Source organism: Haplochromis burtoni, unplaced genomic scaffold (assembly GCF_018398535.1).
Source record: "Haplochromis burtoni strain Fernald_Lab_line unplaced genomic scaffold, NCSU_Asbu1 Contig_36, whole genome shotgun sequence".
Taxonomy (NCBI): domain Eukaryota; kingdom Metazoa; phylum Chordata; class Actinopteri; order Cichliformes; family Cichlidae; genus Haplochromis; species Haplochromis burtoni.
Genome location: NW_024582397.1, coordinates 1813940 through 1839523, shown reverse-complemented (window position 1 = coordinate 1839523; position 25584 = coordinate 1813940). Strand labels below are relative to the sequence as shown.

Sequence of the window (25584 nt, the reverse complement as noted above, 5' to 3'; positions counted from 1 at the left end):
CGTGCTTAAATCCTGTAGAAGGTATATTCTAGCTATGAAACTGTATCATATGCTGTTTCTACACTTTGAATAACAAGAGAGGGCATTCCCCATGGACGTGATGAACGCAATAGGAACAACGCTTCAGAGCAGGAAAAAAGTCAGCTGTGAACCAATGCACTGATGTAAAGAAATCCAGAGCTCAAAAAAGAGCGAAAACTTGCATTAGATCATGGCTCTGACAACATCTCTGTTATCTGGCTTTCTTTTTTCTACAACTACAACCATTTGTAAGAGAATTACATTTAGAACCAAATCAAAAGAATCTGATAGCCATCGAAGGACCTCCTACTGATCACTGATGAGAATAATTATGGCTTTTATGTGAGCCATATTCTTTAAAGAAAGTAACAAATATTTACCTCTGAAAGGATAAAAGCAATTACCAAAGGTACACTAAAAGAGATGTCAAGGTATTTTGTTGTTGTGATCCATTAAACCTGAAAATTATTATACATATCACCTATAATTATATTAGCTACTAAACGCGTGCTACCGTATTCACTCACAGTGCTGACCAGATGCCAAGATATAAGTAATAAACTACTTCAGTATTTACATTTTGTTTTTTCTCTATGTCTTTGAAAAGCTACATTAATAATTGTGTATGTCCTGCTCATATTCCGCACTAAGAAACATTTAACTGAACTGAACTGAAGGCAACATTTTCTGTGGATGCACTGCTTTTTTTTTTTTACTTGCTAATCAGAGTTAAATCAGCACTGGCCTGTGAGAAGGGCTTTTGCCAATATTTACTCTGTTTTGAGTGAAGTACTCACCTGTAGCACAGTCATGGCCTGTCCAGTTGGGATCACAGCTGCAGATTCCTGTGTCTGCCAGGAAAGCTCCGTGTCCAGAGCACTGGTCCATGCAGGAGGCCCTAGGGCTCTCACATCCTGGCCCTCCCCACCCGACAAAGCAGTGACACTCTCCCTGGACGCAAACCCCTCGGCCTGAGCATGTTGGATCCAGGCAGTCCACTAAAAAGGTTCCAAAGAGAGAGTGTTAGACACACTAGTCACCTGCTGTTTCTCTCTTTCAGAGGCAACCTGGCATCTCTATTTGAGCCAAAGTACAATGGCAACTGGAATAGGCTGCAGTTCAGCTGCAGATGCACTCAGCTTAGCTCGTGTCCAATGGGGGTAAATTATTCAAGGAGGTCCATCTTTTTTTCAAAAATCAGTGACAAGATTTACAGAGAAGCTAATTAAATGGCTGTTTTCACAGTATGTCTCATGGCACAAAACTACAGGTACTGCCCACGCTTGTGCTGGCACCCTCCCATTATCTCACAGCAAAAAATCCTCTCAGAGAGCGAAGGCTGTTTAATAAGAGCATGTTTTTCGCAAATCAAAGCCACCATAATGCATAATTCAAAGCTGAATAAACCAAAACCATTAACAGAATGTACAGGAATGGTAAGGAAAGCCTGGGGCAACAGCCAGACCTCTAGGCAAAACTAGATAGTCAACTCTAGTTTCTAGACAGTTTGAAGAGTTTGCATTTGCTTCCCATGCAGTGGCTTTTGTACACTGTCTCAGTGCACACCGTACAAGTTCAATTAGTCAACAAATATCAAATTAATGCCTTCCCTTGACGTGCTAAATGAGTGTTCACTTTGAAAGGAACAAGAGTTGTGGGAGAGTATGATCAGAATATTAATGTTTTTTTTCTACCAAACAATATTTACATGGTACACACAGATGGCAAACGGGCACCAAGCACGAGCAATATCTAGTCACTGTGAGCTGTAGGCCACGGCATGGCAGCTCCCCTTTACCATGACATAAATGGCTATAAAGGCTGTTATAGTAAGACAAACAGGATCTCTTGCCTCTTAGCAGATGGTTTGGGCACAAGGCACAAAGATCAGAGGCTAACTGACAAGAAACTCTCTCCTGGCAATTAATCATTGTGGCTGAAGGTCATATGGAAGAAAGGTAAAAATGTTAAAGGGCTCTCGTCCACATTCCCCTCCACTCCTTATGGCTAACGCTCCACCTAAAATAGAATGGGGGCCTATGGATGTCAGAAACCCCCATTTATCAAACTCCCAGGGTCCATTTTTCATCTTGAAATGAGAGCCTTCAAGAGCTGACAAACACAATGGCTCCTTCAATCTTATCTGGTCAAGCCTTATCCAGCAAAGGATGAATCTGAAGTTCCCAGAAGATTAACATCAGACTTTTTTTCAGAATTTCAGACAATAAATGGACTGTTTCCATTAACATAATGCCTTATAGCCATGATTTATACAGGAAAAGTCACCTAGGATGCGGATTATGAACTGTTATGGCTATAATGCTCTTCATAGAGGATGTCCTGTCTTTACTACTCAACAGACTGTAAGCCATACCAACTTAATAGCCATTCCCATTATGAGTAAAATGTCAAGCACTAACAGGCTAAGATGGCGGTTACAGCAGCCACATTATGTAGGATTTTATTAGTTTAGGATACATAACCATGACATATTAAAACAATCACCTTCTTCACAGTTTTCCCCCTTGTAGCCAGGGTTGCAGATACAGGTCCCGACTATACAGATCCCGTGGTTGCTGCAAGTGATGTCAATGCACTGGTTGGTGGGAATGTCACACTCCGAGCCCTTCCAGCCGCTGTGACACATGCAGCGACCTTTTAGGTATTGACCATTCCCACTGCACAGCACTGGACAGGCAGCTTTGAAAAGAGCAGACAGCATACATCCGTCTGAATGGACTTCTTCATGCACAAAGAATAGTGAGTGTTTGTTAAAGCCTCGCTCTGACAATGACCAAAATGTTAAAGGGTGTCCTGTCTGGTAAATATTATTTAGCACAAACTACTGTACCTTGGCATCTAGAGCAGATGTGCCATATATTCTAACAAAAGCAGCCAACAAATATCTAACGTCTTAACAATGGCTGGTAAAAAACATAAGAACAAAAATTAGCTGAATTAAAGTGTCAGGCATGGTGCTGATCAACACATGGATAACAGATGGCAGTTCAGTATGTGTAAAGAGGTAACAAAAACAACCTACCATCATTCTAACACGCTGCCTGAATTTGTTTTTATGTGGAGAAAAACTAATAGAGCCTTTCTTTAATAATTGAAAGAATGAGTGAATACTAGCCCTATAATCTAAAGCTTTTTATAGAGTTCTTTCATATGCAACCCAATACTCCAGTATGAGTACTGAACCATTTCGAGTATTACTGCCTAATTAAATAAAACAGGTCTTAAGTACAACTAAAGCAATTGTGGAGTAAAATTGTTTTGTTCGAGCCATGCAGAGAATATAAATTGGAAAATGCATCTGAATGATTAACAGAGGTAACATGAGTGAGATAGTGACTCACCTCGCCCACAGTCAGGTCCTTTGAATCCTAAAAAGCAGTGACATGTTCCAGCAATACAGTCACCGTTCCCAAAGCAGTTACTGGGACAGTCATCAATAGAGTCTGCAAGAGAGCAATCAAAAGATTTTCTGAGTAATGTGGTTTGAAAAACAATTTTCCTCCCACTCATTTTCTTTGGGTTGATTATTATCCCTTTGCTAATGACAGTCATAAGCATGGAGGATCCAATCCTGTCAACATTTCTTTTTCAATGCAAAACATTTTGAGTGTTACTAATGTTTCACAACAAATATGAGCTTTCACTAAAAGGGTACAAGTTCTAATTATTCAGGCTTCTACGAAAAGTTACAAAGGAATTAAAGTCTCTTAAGTACCACATGTACTAGCTGCCTAATTAACTCTTTTATGGCACAGTGTCTGCAACTCTGGAACCCGCATTTATCTGCTGTGACTGGTAAATCTGACGGCATCGTGAGTTATTCTGTGATCTCAGTTTTACACTGTAAGTTTTTCTTATAAATTACACTGTCATTTACATTTTTCATGCAGTGCTTGGACGTGGCCATTGCAATTAACTGTATGGCTTTAAACTGAGGCACTTTGATGCAAACAATCAGCAAAGCACGCACACTCTTTCCAAGCTTTCCTCTAGCAATCCCTCTAACAAAATCAAATTAATTGGCAAAACAGTTATTTGTGCTACAGAACCATGTCCCGGCACTTGCTTTTATTAGAAATAAGACTGACCACTGATCTCTGCAGACAGCAGCAGGAATCTGAAGCACAATGCTCACTGAATTAAGCCTGAAATGGTGCTGAAAAATATTCAATCTTGTCCATTGCCTTCAGGCAGCAGAAACTCTGAGGCAAAACTTACAGAACAAAGAATCTCTTGTGCTCCACAAATGGCTAGAAATGTGAGCCATGGATTCAGCTTCCCTTTACTCTGGAGAGTCAATCATCACTGAGGATGCAATGCAAGACCGAGGAAAAAAAAAGACAAAGAGAGGAGGGAGAAAGAGATACAGGCAGACCAGAGATACAGCAAAACGGAGGAGGAGGAGGCAGCGAGCAGAGAAATGCTGCGGATATCTAATGTGCTGCAGGCTTGCCTTTGCCATTTTGTGTTAGTGAAGGGATGCAGGAGAAACTATCCTCTGGCATGGTTGAGGCAATCAGCACTTTGGTGGGGTTTTGATGGCTTCCAACAAGAACATCTAACTATAGCAGCAGGCTTGGACTTTTTGCTCAAAGCTACAGAGACCAGCAGTGTAGGTAGGGCAGTGATTGAAGGTTAGGGAAAAGGAATATGAGATGTCTACAAGCCAGCTATTAACAATTCCCACCCAGATTTATAATTACATTCCAGATTTGCACTTTATACAATAGATTCAAATAGGTTACCATTATTTTTCATAAAGAAAGGCTCTGAGATATTCAAACGCAATACCCTGACATTAGAATACCAGTATCAATAACAGAGGTTATTGTATCTATATCAGAGATATTTGATAGGTGAGCAACATTGTAACATTGCAACATACACATTTAATTAAGTAATCATGAACTGGAGTGTTCCTGTTCTGAATGCTGCAGTTTAGTAGACTGCACATTGCCCATGTTTATTGGCTGATTCCTCTGAGAGCATGGAAAGGAGGCCCTGAATATCTCTTAGCCACACACTCAACATAGGCCAGCGCATAAATCATGGATTCAAGCAGAGCTTCATTGAAATTCATTACCCTTCATATCAGGGGAGCTAACTATTGTGTGGGTCTCCAGTCGGTGAGGACAGAGTAGTGCGCAGTAGGCAAGTTTAATCAGCGACTTGCCATGCTCTCTAAGGTTGCTCAATACCTTTGGATGATGGGTGGTTGTGTACAGAAAGAACTTCTGCTGGAGAGTTAAACGGGACATAGAGTAAGACACTGGTGCTGGGTTTTTGCTTCCCTTTGCTTTGCCGTGCCTAGGCTGAAGCATTTCTGGCACCAGGCAGCAGGGACAAATGGCTTCATGCTCCAGAGGGTTGAGATACAAAACATTCAGTGGGACACATTTCACATTGCCATGGAGTCACAGCCAAGTAATGAGGAGCAACCCAGATTAAAGACACGGACGCTCCATCCCCCCAGATGTATTATGGCATGGCTATGTGCACCAAGAAAACCTTTCATTTGCTGCACATAGAGAGTACACTGATGGCAAGGAAAAAGATCTATATATAAATTTTTTCTACGAGCATTGTCAGAAACACAGAAATAATTTAACTTTTAGTGTCTTTTAAACAATGCTGCTGGTGTTTCTGAGTGTGTCTGTTCGATATTGTTCACATATATTTCTACACCTGGGCTGTTCTACTTGAAGGTCAACTCCATTTCTCCACGGCTCAATACAAGTGAGGCAGTTGGTAAGATTCAGTTTCTGCTGAAGGGCACTTAACCGGTGACCCATTTTAAAAAGGGCCCCTCTGCCTCCCTCTGAGCTCCTGTGAGCAGATCAGCTCCAATACGACTCAATCGAGACAGAGTTCTCGCCCCACCCCAGACTACCTTACCTAGTTATGTTTTCTCTTATGTAAACCACAGGAGGGCTTCATGCACACCCAGTCAAGAAGAAATAAGCACGAGTAAACATACTGCCCTGACTCCCCCTTTTTGTGTCATATCATATATTAAGTATTGAATTACAGCTGTTGTTGGCACAGCGGGAGGGCATAGTGCATCTCTTGCCTGTCTCCACTTGGTGTTGAGGACAGCTTCTCATCGATCTGCTGCCTGGCACAGCCCCTGTCACAGATGGACTCTGGCCCAGGAGCTTTTAATTAAAGAGCATGTGAGAACAGCTCCCAGCTGCCATCCCCGTGAAAGTCGACACCTTAGGCCCTCTCACACCTTGCTTGATACAGCAGTGCTAATCAAAGGCGCTTTAGGGAGAACAAAGAGGAGCGTACAAAATGAAGTCACCTCCACAAAGAAGGACGTATGTCTGAAACACAGCCGCGTGCCACACAGTTAGAGGAGGGAAACATCTTTTCTACAATGATATATGGAAAGTAGATGGAAATTGGAGCAAATCGTGATCAAAACTGGCACTAGCAGGAGGGTACAATCATACTTTGAATTGTATGCAAATGGTTTTGAGAAGCTGGACCCCTGATTCGCTTGGAAGACACTCAGGGTAATGAGGATATTATGATCTCTCAATGCCCTACTCAGGGGCATGGTGGGATAGCACTGATGTCCTGATTTTGTAATATTCAGCTTCACCTTGATTAACCTGCACTTTCCTTGGCTCTTAAACTCTCAGTGTTTCTGACTCATGGCCTACAAGTCTGTGCTGTTTGTGGTAAAGTCGCTCCTGGTTGGTATTATAGGGATTACGGTTTGCTATTACAGGTTTTAGCAGCAGGTCATGCCCAGGGCACCCACCTATGGCAGTGGTGAGGAAGGAGACAGTTTCAGTTTCTTTTCCATCGTTGTAGATGGCCAAATGCCAGATGCCTGTGTCCATATACTGGATAAAGCCTGTGTCATGTGTAGTGATGGGTACTAGGCTTCGCTGCATAGCCACAGGCCCCTCCAGACCATGGATGTCTTGAGCCAGGAGCCGCCGCCCATCCAAAAGCTCCACGAAGTCAAACTGCAGACAGAAACACAGAAAGTGAGAAAGACTGATGGATGGACCGCAGACACACCATTAGAGTGACACATGAGACTTGAGTGCTTTCAGCCCTCTTTATAGTGGAGCATCATTTGGTCTGCATGAATAACTCATCATTCTAGAGGAGCTTGAGTTAAGTCTTGGCACATCGTGGCTGGATGGGCTGAGATAATTTCAGAGTCCGCATATCTTATAAAAGCCTTGTTTGAAACTATTACAGTGGAAAAAAGGGAAGCTGGAGGAATTAAAGTAAAGTTAGTGTTTACCAAATAACATCTGCACCGATTTGCTTCACATCAGCTTTGAGTCAATGAATACCAATGAGACGGCATTTCATTTTCATTTACTTAAGGAAGGGAATCTTGACTCATCTGCCATTCTATGTGTAATCAGCCACATTACGAAAACTCCACTCTAGATGATTTTCTTTGAAGCATAAATAGAGGAAACAGGCAACTCTGTTGGCTGACTGAAAAATCAATATCACTGGACATTAGCGGAAACAAAATTCATGCTATAAACAATTTTGCTGAACTGCACTTGCATTTACAGAAGTAATCTCAACTGTGCGAAGCAAGTGGCAAGGTATGATTAATAACATGACATGTCTCATTCTCGGCTATATACAGACGGAAAATCTGCCCAATATTTTTGTGCGACTCTCAGATGGTATTGAACCTGAAGAAGTTTTCCATAAATCCTTTCTGCAACAAGAAAGCGATTTTTAATAGAATAGAGAAAACTCGGAATTGGTTTGCATTCATGACACGTTCCTACATGGCTAGATAGATTCTTTTAAACAATATCCCAATTTATATTCTGTGGCAGAAGAAGAATGGGAAAAGAAGAAGAATCCTTGTACAATGCAGGCATGATTGGAAATTGTTTCACAAAACATCACATTTACAATACACCATTGTCTTTTGCAAACAAAACACAACATTGAGTAACGCGATTTGGCATCGCAAACATTCAAACATGCTAAGTGCATCGACCATTTAGATTCTGCACTCACCTGTCATACTATTAATAAGTGCAGTAGAATACATTTACTGTAAAAGCATCAGTGACATGTAAATATTGCCTACCTGTGTGTGTGATGGAGGAAGACCTCTCCTTCCATAGATCCCCACTAAGGCATCTTTACTTAGGGACACATTAAACTTTAGGTACATGGGATGATCAATGAAGACCTGGGATCTCCAGAAGATACCAGGAGGAATCTGCTGTGCGACCTTACGCCCCACGTCAATCTCTCCCATATCTATATAGCTGTCATCTGGGAACAAGCTGTCCAATTTGCCTGCATTGCACACAAAGTAAATCGGTCAAAGAGATCACACCATTAATCCACCATGTGGATGGCAGAGGGACTCAGTCTGCTGGAGCATGATAGTCTGACCATATCACAGATATTCAATCACGCCACTGACAGCCAGTGAAAAAATATAATGAATGAACCCTCCGACCACTGCCAGCAATTTCAGTCACAATTCCACTAGAGGAGAGCACAAAAGAAAGAAAATATAGTCTTCAAACAAAAATCCAGTTACTTTTTGAAGTGTCCTGTTTTGAGTCTTCTGATATGGCAAATAGAAAAAATATTTTTGTTAAAAAGAAATGATGATCATGATCACGATAAAATACATTTCAACATGAGATAGCATTATTCATTTCAGTACAAAAAATTGTATCATGAACGGAGATAGTGTTTTTTTGGTTTGGTGCCATCACCATGTTTCAAAAAATTGGGGACAAGTGCAACAAAACAAAAGTTGTGAAGTATAAAAACTCAATGCAAAGGACGAACTATTAAGAAAATAAAACAGGGGATTTCATGATCAGTTGTTCAGTCGATTATTGAACAATTAGTAGAATCCAGAAAATACTATATATACATCATCAAATAATCAAACCATTATCAAATGTACTTGATATATATGTATATGTGCTAAAGAGGTGAGAAATATCTGGCTTATCATTAATGCTCAAACTCAACCGAAAAAGCCAGCATCCATGATGATATGGAGGTGGATTAGTGCACAGATGAAACTTCAGCTAAGGCTCTATAAACGCTGAACAACAAATGCAGGTTTTGAAGCAACAAATGCCCCCATCCAGACAATGACCTTTTCATGAAAGGTCTGGCTTATTTCACTTTATTAAAAAGTTTGGGTGCTAAAATATAAAGACGTCCTGAATTTTTAAGTAACTAAAAATCACTTATTAAAGGAAAAAAAATATGTATTTCTTTGAAACTATAGTAAATGCTGTGCAATTAAAAGACAAGGTAATGCCAGAAAGTTGCAAATATGTCCCTTTGCCCTGTGTTTTTATTATCAATCAGCCGCAATATTTGGTATTTTTTACTATGTCCTATTTTTTATTAAGCACTGAATTTCAGTGATAAGTAAGTTATTGCATTCTGTCTTTATATTTTAATTCAACTCAATTTAATATATATATATATATATATATATATATATATATTATATATAATATATATATATATAATATATATATATATATAAATATATATATATAAATATAACCCAATCCAACAACAGTTGCCTCAAGGTGCTTTATAGACCCTACATCAGGGGTGCCCAATCCAGTCCTCGAGAGCTATGCATCCCTACTCCAACACAGCTGAATCAAATGGTTTGATTACCTCTTTAGCATGCCATCAAGTTTGGCAAAGGCCTGATAACAAGCCATTCATTTGATTCAGGTGCAAGGATGCATCTAAAAGCTGCAAGACGGTAGCTCTCGAGGACTGGGATTGGGCACCCCTGCCCTACATGTTACACATAATCCCACCTTTACATTGTAACATTGTATTACATAAAAGAAAGTACATATGTTTGCAGGGGTATGGGACTGAAAATACTTGATAAAACAGAAATGCATCAGTACTTTGATAGTAAAAAGGAAAAGTAATAAAGTGAAAATTGTAATTATAGAAAAGAGGGATTTCTAATGCTACTACCCACTCAGGTATTAGCGCATCTACTGCTAAAAATTGTCCATATGCTCCATAATACAACTTATTGGACTCTGCGGAAAGGGCAACATCTGTTTGCACATGTAGATGAGCTAATTTCAGCTGTGGAGTCGACTAAAACAGGCATCCATACAAACTACCCCTAGGACACTTAGGGTTACACATGGCACACCAGATGGAAGTCTTCGCAAAAGTCAATCAGTGGCAGTCGGTTTTATCAGAGTATACAGGACACACTCTCCGTCTCCCAGATTTGGGTTTTACATAATGCTGCAACACACAGGCACATTCTCCACATGTTGGCGTGTGTGTGTATTTATGCAGCACATTAATGGTTGTACTCATCAGGCTGTTTAAATAAATCATAACCCGGGACAAGTGATAATGGGCCTCATGGTTAAATAAATGCTATTTTCTTCTGCAAGATAAGCTACAGCATAGTGCTCTGATGGAAACACGAGAACCAGAAAGAGAGAACGATATCAAATTTCGACATTGTACAAATCACCTTGATAAAACATTAGATGGCCCAGCATTGTTTCCAGCGATAGCAGAGCAAACTTTAACTTATTTAGAAAACTATAGTTATTGATTTCCTATCAGCAATTGGTGCTGTGCAGAGTCTGAGCTTTGTTATAGTCATGATGGCAAGCTAAACACACTTCTGCTGCCCAGTAAATGAAAAAGACAACTCCTGGATTCATTTATATGGTAATAGCTCTATCTTCTACCTATTGTGGTATGCCAGTGGCAAATCACATGGTTAAATCTGGGCCCATTTGTTCAGGAATGGAACAGAGCAAACTTTTTTGAGTTGAGCAGTTGGTACCGTTGGGTGAGCACATGCTTTCTTTGGCTGCCAGGAAAGGCAGCCCGAGCTAGGAGATGAAAGGCTCACATCCGTTCTGAAGGGGACAGAGTGGCTAATCCCCCTCCAGCCCCTGGATACTCAGTCCCTTAAGCTGCTCCATTTTCTCCCTCCAGGAACAAATAACACTTTCCCACTTACAACAACTTTCACAGGATTACAATGCAGATCTCTCCATGCCATGGAGACAAGTGAACAAAATGTGAAACTGGATGACAAAATAATAATAAACTCACAAGAGCTCTGAAATGTCATCTTTAAAACTTTGAGATCTGAAAAACTTTCACAAATGAATGTGCAAGAATTCATCATCAAAACAAGAACAGCTACATTTAAGATTATTTACTTATAGCGAGTACCATTCAGAAAAAACATATGTCTTTTTAAATAAAATAAGTTATTCTGATAAAAACTGTACTTACTGTCATCTTTTCCTTTGCGGTCATGTATTTCCAAGCCTGTGCTGCCAAGTGGTGGCAAGCTCAGGTCTGTAGGAAAGGTTAGGCCACTTATATTGTCCTCTGACAGCTGGTACATCTGTCTCTGCATGGGTTGCAGGTGCCAGTTTAATCCAAAAAGGTGCATGGCTGAAATGTGAAATATAAGACAATTTCAGAATTTATTCATGCTAAGAACCATTTTAAAGTTGGATTATAGCTAAGCTGAAAACGTATAACCTTAATGTTCTCACAGAACTATTATTATTTGCTTCTGTTTCATTTTGCTTAATATAATGAAGGTGTCAGCTGCAAGGTGGGAAGAGGAAGTACATAGAATAAGGAACAATAGCTGGTTTAATGGTTAACAGGCTTTTTCGCAAAATGCTGAGTAGTAAAATCACAAGATGAATGCTATCTTGACCCCATGGGACAACATCTGTCTCACCACACCAACACTGGAGTACCATTTTTTCCAAGCACATTACCGTTACAGTCCCCTGCAAAACTAGGGGACGGTTAGGACAAAGAAAAAACAAATCAGCAGGGAGACACCAGGGGTGTTTCAATGTGAACAGACTGAATGAAGCACACGGATATTTTACAAGGTCGACAAAAGAAATGTCCTTTGGAACAATGGCACTAAAGCGCAGGACAGACGGAGGAGGGGCCGACCATGACAGATTACCAATAAAAGAATGGACAAGGCAAGCTTAGCAAGGCAAAAGCCAATATTGAAGTAAACAGTCAGCAGAAAAGGCCAAGAAACTCGATATAGCTGTTTTATTGTTTAGCTGGTTCTCTTAAGCTCCTCAAGGATATAATAATGCAATTAAATTATGAGGAGAGAAATTAACTGACAATTTTACAGCACAACGCTGTTTTCTTCATTTCTGTTTCCCCTTTATAAGAGCACAGAGTCATGTCCATAAGCATTTCAGGATTATTCATACAAAACAGATAATAATAACATTAATAGCTCACAAAACAAAAGTCAAACTGATTTCTTGTAATCTTTTTGCTGGGGAGAAATTTGATAGTCATTTTATAAGATTACGGCAAGAACTAAGAATAACAATGACTGTGACAGAAATTTGTTTGTCAATTTACTGCATTTACTCGAAAAAGAATCAAAATGAGAATAACGAGACTAATGTTTTGTACTAGTCTGGATTTCGCTTACAACTAACTTTATGTACCCATTTTCTTAACTGCCTGAGTAGATTAGTGTTACCAGGGGGATGGAGCCTATCCCATCTGGCATAGGTCAAGAGATGTTGGTACTCCCTGGACAGGTGACCAGTCCGTCACAGCGAGACAGACAAACATGTCTTTGGACTGTGGGAGGAAACCCACGCTAGCACAGAGACTGGAGTTTGGACCAAGAATCAACCTGCTATCAGATAAAAGTGGTTACCACTGGTTACCATAATAATAATAATAATAATAATAATAATAATAATAATAATAATAATAACAATAATAATGAAGCAGGAGAATACATTATTTGAAAAGGGTCCTCTACAACTATACAGGTCCAGCATTAGCTCGTTAGGCCACGGTCAGAAACCCTCCGAAAACAAAGGACTAGAAGATGACTGTGTCTTCATCAGAGTAAAAACAAAAGGGTTTTAGACACAAATCCCCCGGTTTGCATCATTAAGCAACTGGCATTATATTAAGTCTAGAACTGTATGCGCATGATGTATTTAAGAGTCCTTAATAATTTATTCGGCACACTTGTTAAACAGTACCAAATGCTCACTAAAATATTTGCATGGATTTGTGAATAAAGACAACAAGCAATGGAGTGGTTATCAGGGAAACCACAATGCAAACATTCCCTAACATGATAAAAGTTCATCTTCAATACCAGCATCTGTTCTGTGCATGCCCAGTGCTTGTGGAAGTGACTGTGTCCGTGGAAGGCAACCATAGAAGAGACAGATGGCTTTATTTGCCATTTTGTAAGTTCCAGAATGACATTCCTTTGATTTGTAGCTCAACACTGACTGGCAAAATGGAAAGAGTCAGTGTACGTTGCTGAACAATCACAAAGTCACCAGGCACAATGTCGTTCCAAGTGTCCTAGTAATCACGTCTTTGTGAGCCCCGTTCTTCATCCCATCTGTCCCTGAGGCCCCTAATGGAAAATGGTTAAAGAGCCTCCCTCTCCCATCCTTAAAGATTTACTTCAGCGCCTTCGTGGTATCTATGATATGCAGAGTACTGGACCTGAGCCAGTGGAGAGGCCTCCTAATTTGGTTTTGCTTGCCTTTCAAACTTTGCAAACACTGTGCAATGATAGTAATATGGCTGCTGCAACTGCCTGCAAACTAAAGACAGGTAGTAGGAATAACAAGGTACTTCTAACATGACAGCCGCTGGCACTGACACGCTGCGTCTACATTCCAATGATGCCGCTGACCTGTCACGAGTATTGTGCTTTATAGGACTGTCCATTTTGTCCTGAGCACATGTTGTGCCTTCCTTTCACTTATCACTTATCAGGAAGTTGAGTCACGCCATGTGCCAATTAGGAGGCAGAGGTACTGTAGTAGAAGACTTCTCAGCCAATCTGAGGAAGTCAAACCGTATTGCTATCTGTGATTTGCCACAGAAATAAACTCTTCAGTCCTCTGATCATAGCACTTTCCAATTAGCGCACAGTTCAAAGGATGCTATATTGAGAAGATGCTGTGTATCATGTGGTGTTTCAAAGAAGCGTGCTGTAGTGTGCAATCTCAGATACCCTGGACTGAAAAATGTTTCAGCCATCTGGCCAATCAATCTTTATGTGTTCAGGAGCAGCCTTTGGTGATTCATATCTTACCTAAACATATAGAAACACCTTTCTATGGTCTTTGAGCAAGATCATGTTGGCTGCTGGGGAACATTTTAATTACAAAACATGCAACTTTTCGGTGTAACGCCGAAGCAAATAAATAAAACAAAGCCTAGAAGCCACTTCAGAGTGTTAAATCACCTATACATGCCTCACCTCATAAAGGAATATACCAAATATATCCTCCCATTTTGGCATTGTTTAATATTGAACCCTGATGTATCACTGCTTTAGGATTTTTACTCTGGTCACGCTCTCCATGCTTTATTGTCAGTGCATCATAATCTTCATACTAATGTATTAAGGAGACTCATCTTTCATCCATGTCGTGATACTGGACTAATTAAAAAAATAAATAAATAAAAAGAAACTAACGAAACATGAAAAATTGATTTGTTTCATACCTGCAGCATAATGTGCTACAATGCGCATGTTTTCAGTGAATGGCAAACTGACCAAATACATTTATGACTAAATAGCAATTTCAGTGTTGCTTAGTTCAGTGCAGAAAAAAATATTAATGCCAGCTGGGATGGAAAAAAGACATCACATCAAAGCATCCATCCAATCTGAGTGCCTGATGGAACAAAGAAATTACCAAAAAGCTAAGACCTTGAGCTAAAACCTGCAAAAATTCATATTGATGCTTTTTTCTGATGTTCTGTATAAATCATGTTTAAGTGATAAAATGAATACTTCCAACTGTTGCTCTTTGAATTTAAACACAATCTGTCTGTTTCTCTATACCTGTGTTCTAACTAATGTTTGTTAATATACCAAAAAAGCACATATTATGTAGTTGTATATGCAATGACTAATTGATACTGCATAGGACAAAGAAAAAAACAATAGTATATTCAAATATTAATGTAGCACAGGTGTTTATCATTACACATAAATATAGGACTTTGAATCTATATTGTGTATTCTAGGATTAAATCAAAAAGGGGTTTCAACGAAGGGAAAAAACGTTTTTTGGCTGTGGAAAATAATTCACTATAAAAGTAATTGATTGCTAAGATATTGGGAGGTATTGAAAGACATACAAACAGGTATGACCGGGGCTACAGAGCCTTTTACTGGGTTGGATGACCTTAAAGTCTAACAATAGATGGGGACCAGCCTAATTGTGCTTAGTTAGATACCCAGGGTGAATGGAAGGGAACACAAGAGGATACTGATGACCTTAAAATGGGAAATATATAAAAATGTGCTAATGAGAAAGCAACCACTGAGACAATATGGTGGCACCTTAAATTCCCAACCTTTTTGCACTTCAAAATGTTCCAATTTACACAGCTGTGGAAAAATAAAACTGTGCTACATGTCAAAACATCTGTCACAAGGTATAACTGGGTTCATTAGAAATCTCATCCAGAGTTCCCAATTACAGACCTCAATAATTAATTGCACTTGGAATTAAATGTATTTTCTCATCAAGCTTTTAATTAAATATGACCCACGTTCTTGATTTGAAATTCTGATCTTAGGGTGAGGCTTGGTCTCCAACATGTTTACTTGTGGTGCATTGAGAGATGGCCTGAGCTTTGCAGGCTATAATTACAGAGTCTGATTAAGCACCATCAGACTGATGGGGATCTTTGGCTTTTGGCCAGGTCACAAGCAGAAGACACAAATTGTATCTCTACTTTAACATCCAAATTACACCGGTGATGCCAAAAGAAAACCAAACTAAAATTGGTCATATTAAATTGCCTACCAATTTAAAACAAGTAGATGTAGATAATATGAGCAGCAATCAGTTTGCGTGTGTTTTTTTTAACACCAGCACAGTTCAGTTTAAATGGTTCTGGTAACAAAAATAATAATCACATTTTAGTTTGTGTGTTCTTAAAGAGAAGAATTAATGATAGCTTTTGTGGTTGTTACTTCCTAATGTGTATCTACAACAAATAACCTTCATAAAATGTATCTCCCTTGTGACACCCAGCAGAACAATCAAGATTTTTTTCATCAACTTCATGTAAATGAACAGCGTTCTCGCCATCCTTCACAATGAATTATTCCTTTTTCTATTTAAGACTTAAATTCAACAGTGTAGCCATTTGTATATTAAGCAGAAATTCACAGTAAACCAGATGTACATAATATGGTAAAAATAAATTAAACGGAAATGTGTATCAACTCCTTTTTTTATTTGTGGGTTACAGTGATCTTTCATTACTTAATTACAAAAGCTGTTGCTTGTTTTTCATTCCAATCAGCAGACTGTTGGAAATATCTGCTAATCAAGGCAATGACAATATTTAAATTCACAATTCAAACAAACGTTTTTGTGAAATTTTAAATGACTTCTCACTGTAATACAGAACCTCTGACACTTTGTTTCAAACATGATCTTTTCTCCTTGTTCATGAACCCCAAACGTAGCCTAGTTTATAGTAATAACTCAGTCAACCTGTAGCTTACTTAATTTAGACTGAACTCCAAATATGTTGAATGTACCAACAGGGCTGCCACTGGCATTTAATTTATCCACAGTTTTACGAATCCTTCTTCTATCCAAGAACAAAGACATTAGCTTTATACGTTATAGTTAGCTAAGTTCTAAAAACATTTGCTCTCCTCTAGAAATTCTCCATATGTCAAGATGTGGCAAATTAAATTGTTGGGAATGATTGTTTTAAACATCAGGAAGTTGCTTTGTGACAGTCTGAAGCTGAAGCGAGATCGCTTGATTGATATGGAGATTGCTTACAGGAACCCCCCACATATACTTTAATATTTTATCCTTTCATTTCTGTCTTTTTGTGATTATTTGCAACCAAAATGCTGTGTAAACACTTCTAGTGTATATAGATCACAGAAATGAAAACAGTATGACCGGATATGAATATCAATGCCTTAGGGGAGGACAGCAGTCAAAATGAGCAGAAATGATTTAATAGCAAAACTTATCTGATAGTCCTTACCCAGCTGGGACCTGAGAATGCTGTTTAGGGAATCTTAAATGAAATAAGATGAATATTCTAAATGTGCAGCCCTCGCTCGTGTGATGGCTGATGTCTTATTAATTTATTTCACATCCTGGCTATTCGCAAGAGCAAGACACTGGATTGCCTGTCTGCAGATTCAGTCAGTCCAATCTATGAATGATAATGTTTCTTTAGACGAATTGTGTGGGCAAAGAGTCAATCTGTGAGTCCCTATATAACCATGCTTATATAAGGTGCAGAGGACAGATTCATCACTATTGAAATGGATGACAGAAGGAAATGATAAAGTATGTATTCATCCTATGTCTGCATTCAAGTGAGGGGCGGGGTTTGGAAGTGACTGACAGAGGTATACGTCTTGGTGTATGAGAGTGTCAGAGGTGACTCACCGATGAAGTAGGCTAACAGGAACAGCAGTGTTACTGAGATGAGGATGGCACTGAGAGCAGCACATTTCCAGTTGCAGTGCTTATAGGGTTTCTTCAGGCTGAAGGCAGGTCGAGAGAAGGTGTTTCGAGGCAAAGGTCGTGGAGGAGGCGAGTAAACTGTGCTGGAGGTCAAAGGGTATCCTGGTGAAGTTGTGCAATACATTGGTGATGTTCCACCTGGTTTGAATAGGAAGTGCCTGGGAAAATACATTTGCTTGTTAGTTCTAACAGAAACACTAGGTGCTCATGACCATAACGTTGCAGGTTATTGTCTATCCAGGTACGGCCCTTTCCAGTGGTAAGTAATACCAAGCACATTCAGTAGTGTTACCATAGTCATGCTAGATTAGTGAGAAAACTAAGGCATTTCGGGTTGAAACAGCTGAAACTGTGACTCTATATTAAATCTCTTTCAGAGGACGAGTGACCACAGCTGGCTCTTGTTTATTTATTCCATCCATTGCGAGAGGAGTAATTCCCCGTAACCATGTGTCAAGGCTACGTAGAGGAGAGATACATTATATAAGGTTTCAGCATGGAGTTGAGCAGATTTATTCGCCCTTGAAGAACATGGCTGGCTATCTCAGAAAACGTGTACAGCTACATGTCCAAGTGCCGGATGATCAGCCCATCAGAGAGCCAGTGGCAGCGGCACTGTTGTCAAGGCCATTTTACTGACAAGCATACAAGAAGCTCTCGAGCAACAGTGACATGAGCGTGATTGAATGTCATATTACAATGTATGATGTGGAAAGTCACCGAGACTATATTTTATTTATACATATCAGGACAGATCTCTCACATGTCCTATTCAAGCAACAGGAGACAGCATGGGCAACTGTGTTCCACACAGCGGTCGTGTTTACCATTATTCAAAAGCAATACAATCCAACAATGTTACTCGATGCAAATTGTTAGTTGTATTAAAACAGGGAAGGGACAAATACAGCAAGGATTGTAACACTGCAGGAGATGTACACAGATGATTGACAGTGTTTCAAAACAGAGGATGCTCGATGGAAAATAGTGCAGGCATCTATTGTTTTCATGGCAAAGCAGATCCTGACAGTAGTCTGAGCCAGATAGCAAACATGCAACATACCCGTCGTTGTACGAGGCATCGTGGCGTGCTGATGCCAGAATGTCCATCTCAATGAGGTTGTCCTGTAAAGTCTCTAGGAATGTCTGCTTTGCTATGTTTCTACACACAGGTGGAAAGATGGATATGAAGCTAGTGTGAGACATGCGTGCAAGAAATACAGAAAGGCCAATACAACTTGTGATCACCAAGCAACATCAACAACTGACAAATGGAGCTCAAGATGGACAGTATGGGACAAAAAAACAAAACAACCAAGGCCCTTATGGAACTACTTCTACAAAGGTGTGACACAAATAACATCTACCTGTCTTATGCCCCTCATTTGGACACTGCCATACCTTGTTTTGTACGAGCCCTGCCCTTCTCTGCAAGCGTCTTGCTCTTCTCTGATAAACATTAGAGTATTCTGGCTCCTTTAAGGTTGTGATTGGAAGAAAACAATGCATCACTTACAAATAAGAACCTTAAAGTCTATTACACACAAATACTACTCTTAAGTCTAATGAAAATCATCACTGAGGTTTCATAGCCTTCATACTGATTAGTATCCTTAACTGCTACTTTCCCCCCCCCCATTTAATGGTTGCTACATGTCTTAAAACACATTTTCAGCAAACATTTCTAGAGTCTCATGTCTCACTGCCCCCCCCCAAATGAGAGCTCTGTTCCATAAGGAAATACAGCAGCAATGCAATGGAGAAATGAACTGTCCACATGCAATGGGCAGGCTGAACACGTTGCATGGTACAAGAGAAAAGCTTTGTTTTTGATCCCAGTCTCCTCTGCGGCCAGCAGTAAAATCTGTTCATAGTCTTTAAAGCTTGTGTTCTAGGGAAGAATGCTACTTTTAACGAAGAAAGAAATACTTGGCAGAAACTTGGCAGAAAAAAAATGGTGAAGCTGGACAGGGCCAACCAACTGCTGGCATTTTTCCAGTGCTAAAGCACGGCAGAAATATACCAGTGCTGAATTTATCAGTGCAATTAAATTTCCCAAAAGTGACAAGAGAGGGCCATTTTAATACTATTAACTTAGTAAAAGTGACATTTAATATTGCAGGGTCCATGCGGATATTGCTAATGGTTTCAGTTTCCTTATTGGAACTTTGCTAGGTGTCATTTTTTTCCTTCAATGCAATAGGTTATAAAGACTCGATTCTGTATGTGATTTCAGCAGCACTCTAGCCTCTCCTCACCATCTGTTTTCTGTTCCACAGGGAATACCTGCACGGGATTAACTGGAGCTGGATGATGTGTAATCATTCATTATACAACTAACTGTCCTTCTACCAGCTGAAATTGATTCTCATTTTCCTGTTGACTGAAGCGTCTCACAAAAACTGAAAGAGGAGACAATAAGTCTGTTCAAGACTGGTTTCTTAGCCACGCCAAATTAGCTATTAGCTATTTTCCTGTCAACAGCTATTTAATTTATGGCAATGTATTTTATCACACAGACCAGTGGTTTTTAATAAGTTCTGAATATATTAGAAATATTGGCAACATTTAAACTGAGGATGCTGTTATGTAACATTTTCAAAAAACAGAAGAAATAAACCACAATATTCAAACCTTAACTTTTGTACATAAAGCTATGCAGCAGCTAAGAACAAATAGCTACTGTTACTTGTGCACACTTTCTGAGCTGATTTTTTTCGAGTCAGAATTCAGAAAAATGTTCAGAGAAAGCGATATAAATGGAGGAAAGAAATTCTGTCCTCTCTCAGCTCATCATAGTTTACTGACAGAATCTGAGCTGACCAACCAAATTATAATAAGCCTGAACAGTACTTGTCTAACAGCTTGACAAGATCGATATCAATCATTATTCAGTGACACCTTCACTAGGGTACTACCTGTTCTAAACAGTATAAATATATATGAAGAATCCACCTGTCATTGGCCAGAACTGTGGGTTTTGCTCATTCTTGATTATTTGTTATAACACTTTTACCTATAAGAAACAGAAATGCAATTGCTGCATTTATTTAAATTTACAAACTATTCACTTTTATATATAATATAATATAATATAATATAATATAATATAATATAATATCATGGTATGCGCAATTTTTTGTCATTGTGATCTATTGTTTTTGGCCTTAACTGCTTTGAAGAGATAATTGCAACAGTTATAAAACAAAGGGTTTTTTCTTTGTTCTCCATAACAACTTACTCAAAGGGTTTATTTAAGGAAATGTGCCGCTGGTGATGTGGCGATTACTTTTTTCTTTTTACTATTAGCAGACTAAATTGATATCTTGGAAGGTTGAGAAAATTCTGCCTCAGTATTCCTAATTTCATACCGCCTTGCAATAAGACCATCCAAAGAAACACCAGATATTCCCTTTGTTACAATAACACTTGACAGACCTACTTCACACAAGGGCCTCCTATTGAGAAATACTAGAGAAATGAATGCTGATTAATATGAAATAAATAAAACTCAGGGCTGAAGTGGAGGGGCTACGAAGCCTGCTCACGGGAGCCTGAATATAATTTGGTATTATCCAACATGATTGTAATTACTCTGCTGTTTAAACTCAATAGCTTCCCCTGTTAGGACTCCTAGTATTAGGCGAACCAAAAGCACCACTTTTCTCTTGTTTGCCACAAAATCATGTTCATCACAAATATAGGCCTTTGCCCCTAGCAGGATATTTTCCATTTTATTGCTTTGCTCCTTGTTAGCACTGTGGTAATTTAATATGGAGCGGACAGCAGGAACAGGAGGAAACACCAAGTTCAATGGCACCAGCTCAGCTCAAGTCTTCCAGATGCCAACTTCTCTACACATTGTCTGAGAGACAAACTACACAGTACCTTGTTTCCAGGGGGATGTTGCTGTTAAGTAGCCAGTTGTCCTGTGCACTGCCAGAGTCTTGACCACTGGCGGGACCCTCAGGAGGAACGGAGCTGTCTGTGGGCGCAGGACTTGGGTTGCTCCGTGGTGTGTAGTTGCTCCTATTCAAGGAGTTAATAGAGGCTGCATGGTGCTGATGATTGGGCGAGTGGGAGTGGGAGAGTGGTAGAGGAGGCGTCCGCAGCCGAGAGTGATTTTGAAAGGCTCCGTCTGAAAGAAAAAACAAAAAACAGAAAAGAAATAAAACATGGAACAGATATTTTAAAAGAATAAAAATTCGACTCATTTACTGTTTGCTTTCAGGCACTTTTGGGTTACCTTTGAAAGCACCATCAAAGACAGCCAGATTCAGTTTGCTTGCCAGCATAGCAAGAATATGGCAGCTCCTTTGAGGATGCACATTCCAAAAGGTTTGTGAAAGCAAGCTCATGTGTGTAAACTAACTGGTTAAGACAAATCCAAAGCTTATTTCACGCCTTATGGTGTTATTTCAACCCAGTCAGGAACAATATTCTGACTGATGAATGATTAGACATAGCTTCGGTAGCACATACACTCACCAGTCACTTTATTAGGTCCAACTGCAATGCAAAATGCAAAATGCAAAAATCAGCCAATCACATAGGACCGTGTTTAGGCATGTAGACGTGCACAAAAGTGCTAAAGTTCAAACTGAGCATCAGCATGGGGAAGAAAGCTCATGGCATCATTGTTGATGCTAAACAGGCTGGTCTTTCAGAAACTGATGATCTGCTGGGATTCCCAAACAACCATTACTAGGGTTCACAGAGTGTAGTCTGAAAACTACACAATGCCCAGAGGCATAGTTGATGCCAGAGGTCAGAGGAGAATGGCCAGACTGATAAGCAAGCATAATAAACTATAATACCAACTGTTACAACCAAGATATGCAGAAGAGCATTTCTGTGCACACAGCGCATCAACCCTTGAAGCAGATGGGCTACAGCAGCAGAAGACCACTGATGTCAGCTAAGGACAGACAACTGAAGTTCACACTGAAGTACATTAGGCTATTCTACAGTGGCAGAGTCAGAGTTTGTGGTAAAAAAAACCATCAAAGAATGGATCCATCCTGCCTTGTATCAATGATTCAGGTTTCTGCTTGTGGTGTAATGGCGTATAAGATATTTTCTTGGCACACTTCAGGCCCCTCAGTACCAATTGGACATCATTTAAATGCCACCTGTCTTCTGATGGCTGCTTCCAGCAAGGTAATGTTGCATGTCACAAAGCTCAAATCATCTCAAACAGGTTTCATAAACATGACAATTAGTTAATTGTACTCAAACGGCCTCCAGAGTGACCAGATCTTCATCCAATAGAGCACCTTTGGGATGTGGTGAGATGAGAGACTCACATCAAGGAAATCTGCAGCAAGTGTGTGATGATGAATATGAACCATAATCTCTGAGAAAAATGTTTCCAGTATGCTGATGAATCCATGAAGAGTTAGGGCAGTTTTGAAGGAACTTGGTAGTACCAGGAACCTGGACTTATCAAGCTATACATCACAAACTGACCAGTGAGTATAAATTAACACCAAAACTACTAAGTTTTTCACCTTTTCACTTACCAACAAAAAAACGCAGTTAAAAAAGTTGTACTTCTGCTCATTATTTCTCTAACTGACCTCTATCAGAGTGTTCTCTCTACCTCCCACAGAGACCTGTGACAGTTTACTCAGATCAGACACTGACTCCTGTGTAAACAGATTAGCCGGCCTCTTCCTGAAACACACCAATTCACTGGGCTTTTCTGAATTTGCATTTAGCGTTTTTTTGAGCATGCACAGTTTTTTTTAAATAAACAATACTTTGTTTGCCTCCAAACTTCAATCCCGTAACTGCCGCAGCTTAAGTGAAACACATTCAAGATTTGATCCAGATTTAATCAACCAGATTAAGAGTGACTCCACTGGTTATGTACCATTTCAAAGCTTTTAGCAGGAAAATTTGCTCTTTTTTCTTTTCTTTTCTTTTTTTTTTACCAACTATATTGTCACTTTTTTAAGAGGATTTAAAACTATTAGATATGAAGTCTAGAAGGAGAAATTGTACCCTGTGGTTTTATATTCAATATTTGATAGTGTGCAATTCATGAGATAGAGGACCAATGTCTGTATGCACTCTGTATCCATTTATTTCCACATCTGCTAAGCCATTCATCAATCAATGAACTCCCGGCTTTACACAGAGTGGCTTTTCTTTATAGCAGTAAGCCTCCTTTATTTCACAGATATCCACAACACTAAATTGCCAATTTACAGCAGAGAGAGCAGAATACAGACACACACAAAGCTTATTTTGTATAATCAGCTCCTTCATTAAAGCGATACCTACTCATGCCAGTCAAGAAGCTTAGAGTCATTTCAGATATTTTTAGGGTCAGGAACATGAAGCTCTGATATCAACATGTGTCAATCAAAGCAGGCACAATAAGAACTTTTAAGGTGCACACTGGGTATTCAGAAAACATTATTATTAAGCTTTAATGCTTAGGTCTAGTCTGCAAAGTGGGTATAAAGTCCTTTGTGTTCAGAGGTGGCATGCTAAATAATGGCTCAGCAAAAGAAATCAACACAAAATGTACCATGCTGTATTAAGCAAGCCTGTTTCTTTTCAGGATTTAAACAAGCTGTTGCTTTACAAGGCACTAGGTAATTTTATACACAGTTTCATATTGTTTCAGTCTAGTGTTTCTGTTTCTTTACGTTCCATTAACTATCACCAAAAAAAAGAGAAAACATTTAAATTTTCACCTGGCTCAATGCCACGTAATCTACATATTTTCTAATGTAAAAGAACCGCTGAAAGAAGTAATTGCTATATGATGCATTTGCTGCACTGACAGATGGTCAGCTACTAAGTTCTCCACTTCTGCACAATGTTGCCTCTGTGCTTAGTCGAGACAGTGAAAGAGAAGCACACCACAGTCGTTATCAGCAGTGGACTAGTGTGAGGTAAAGCCACACGGTTGTTGATGATCTCCTTCCTGCTCAGTAATGTAACTGATTCCCTAAAGCCATTAATAAGGATATGCTAATTAGTTACAGGGACACCACAGATACTCTGAGAAATATATCACAAGGACAAATGCATCGCTGCTCTGGAATGCATTTACTTTTAGGTAAACAAATACTTTACTTCCTACTGTATGACCATCAAGTAAATGTAGGGCAACAAGTAATTAATTCCTCTAACATATTTTTGTTCCACCTGGGGACCATAGAAACAGTCCCCAGTGTTATAACAAGGCTCTTAAGAGCTTTGCTACAACATAAAAAATTACCACGAAAATAAATTGGTGCACATCAATATATCATAAACTTAATATAAGTATAAATTAATACAAGTATGCAGAATGCGCTTGCAGTGTATAGTTAGGACTACTGTCTCTTTTGTTCGCTCTGTTTAAAGACCACAGGAGGAACATATTTGAAATATACTTTCTGAAGTCTGAGCTACTCTGATATTTAGATTTAAATTTACATTTTAAACCTTAATGTATCAACAGTTTTAAAACTGATGGAAAATAATTCTGGTTGGGTATTCCACCTTTGACCTTCCCTTTGGATACTGTAACACAGAAAAGCCATCTCTAAATTCAAGACAGCAGTTGCAAAAAATCAGCGACTGAAAATCTTCTGCAGCCTTTAATCAAACCTTTGATCATCATATGCCCCCTAAAACAATTTCCTTTATTGTGTTTTCACTGATGCATTCCCTTCTGATGAGCTGCTGCCTGCTGAGACCGATTCTTCATCGTAGCTCTTCTTCTAGCACCTGGCAGCCACTGCTCTGCTTTAGCTGTTTGCTAACTATTAATGAGTTATACGTTCAGGATTGAATATAGGTCTGAAAGAACATGTAAATTTCTAACTTTAATTTTTCTATTTCTTTTTAAAATGCACATATGTAAAGGCAATTTCCTTCTAAAGTAAAATTACAAAGCTGAAAATGTTTTTTGTTTTTTAACTCAAGTCTGTACTTTATGGCCCAGTAGGGGGTCAAGGTC

At 39.3% G+C, this 25584-nt stretch overlaps 1 protein-coding gene across 15 annotated transcripts in view; it reads right to left on the bottom strand.

Moving 5' to 3' along the window:
* Positions 1–25584, bottom strand: part of tenm4 (teneurin transmembrane protein 4) — a 146401-nt gene that overhangs the window by 59353 nt on the left and 61464 nt on the right. For 7 of the 15 annotated variants that reach the window (XM_005926524.3, XM_005926525.3, XM_005926526.3 and 4 more), the window contains 10 exons: positions 21510–21759; positions 19023–19097; positions 18685–18783; positions 17544–17779; positions 11338–11502; positions 8132–8346; positions 6812–7022; positions 3384–3485; positions 2527–2721; positions 819–1019 (listed from right to left, as the gene is read on the bottom strand). In XM_005926524.3, the coding sequence (XP_005926586.1) occupies positions 819–1019; positions 2527–2721; positions 3384–3485; positions 6812–7022; positions 8132–8346; positions 11338–11502; positions 17544–17779; positions 18685–18783; positions 19023–19097; positions 21510–21759 (1749 nt within the window). The remainder of the gene's footprint in view (positions 1–818; positions 1020–2526; positions 2722–3383; positions 3486–6811; positions 7023–8131; positions 8347–11337; positions 11503–17543; positions 17780–18684; positions 18784–19022; positions 19098–21509; positions 21760–25584) is intronic. The other 8 variants (XM_005926531.3, XM_042219684.1, XM_014334930.2 and 5 more) reach the window with 3 other exon arrangements.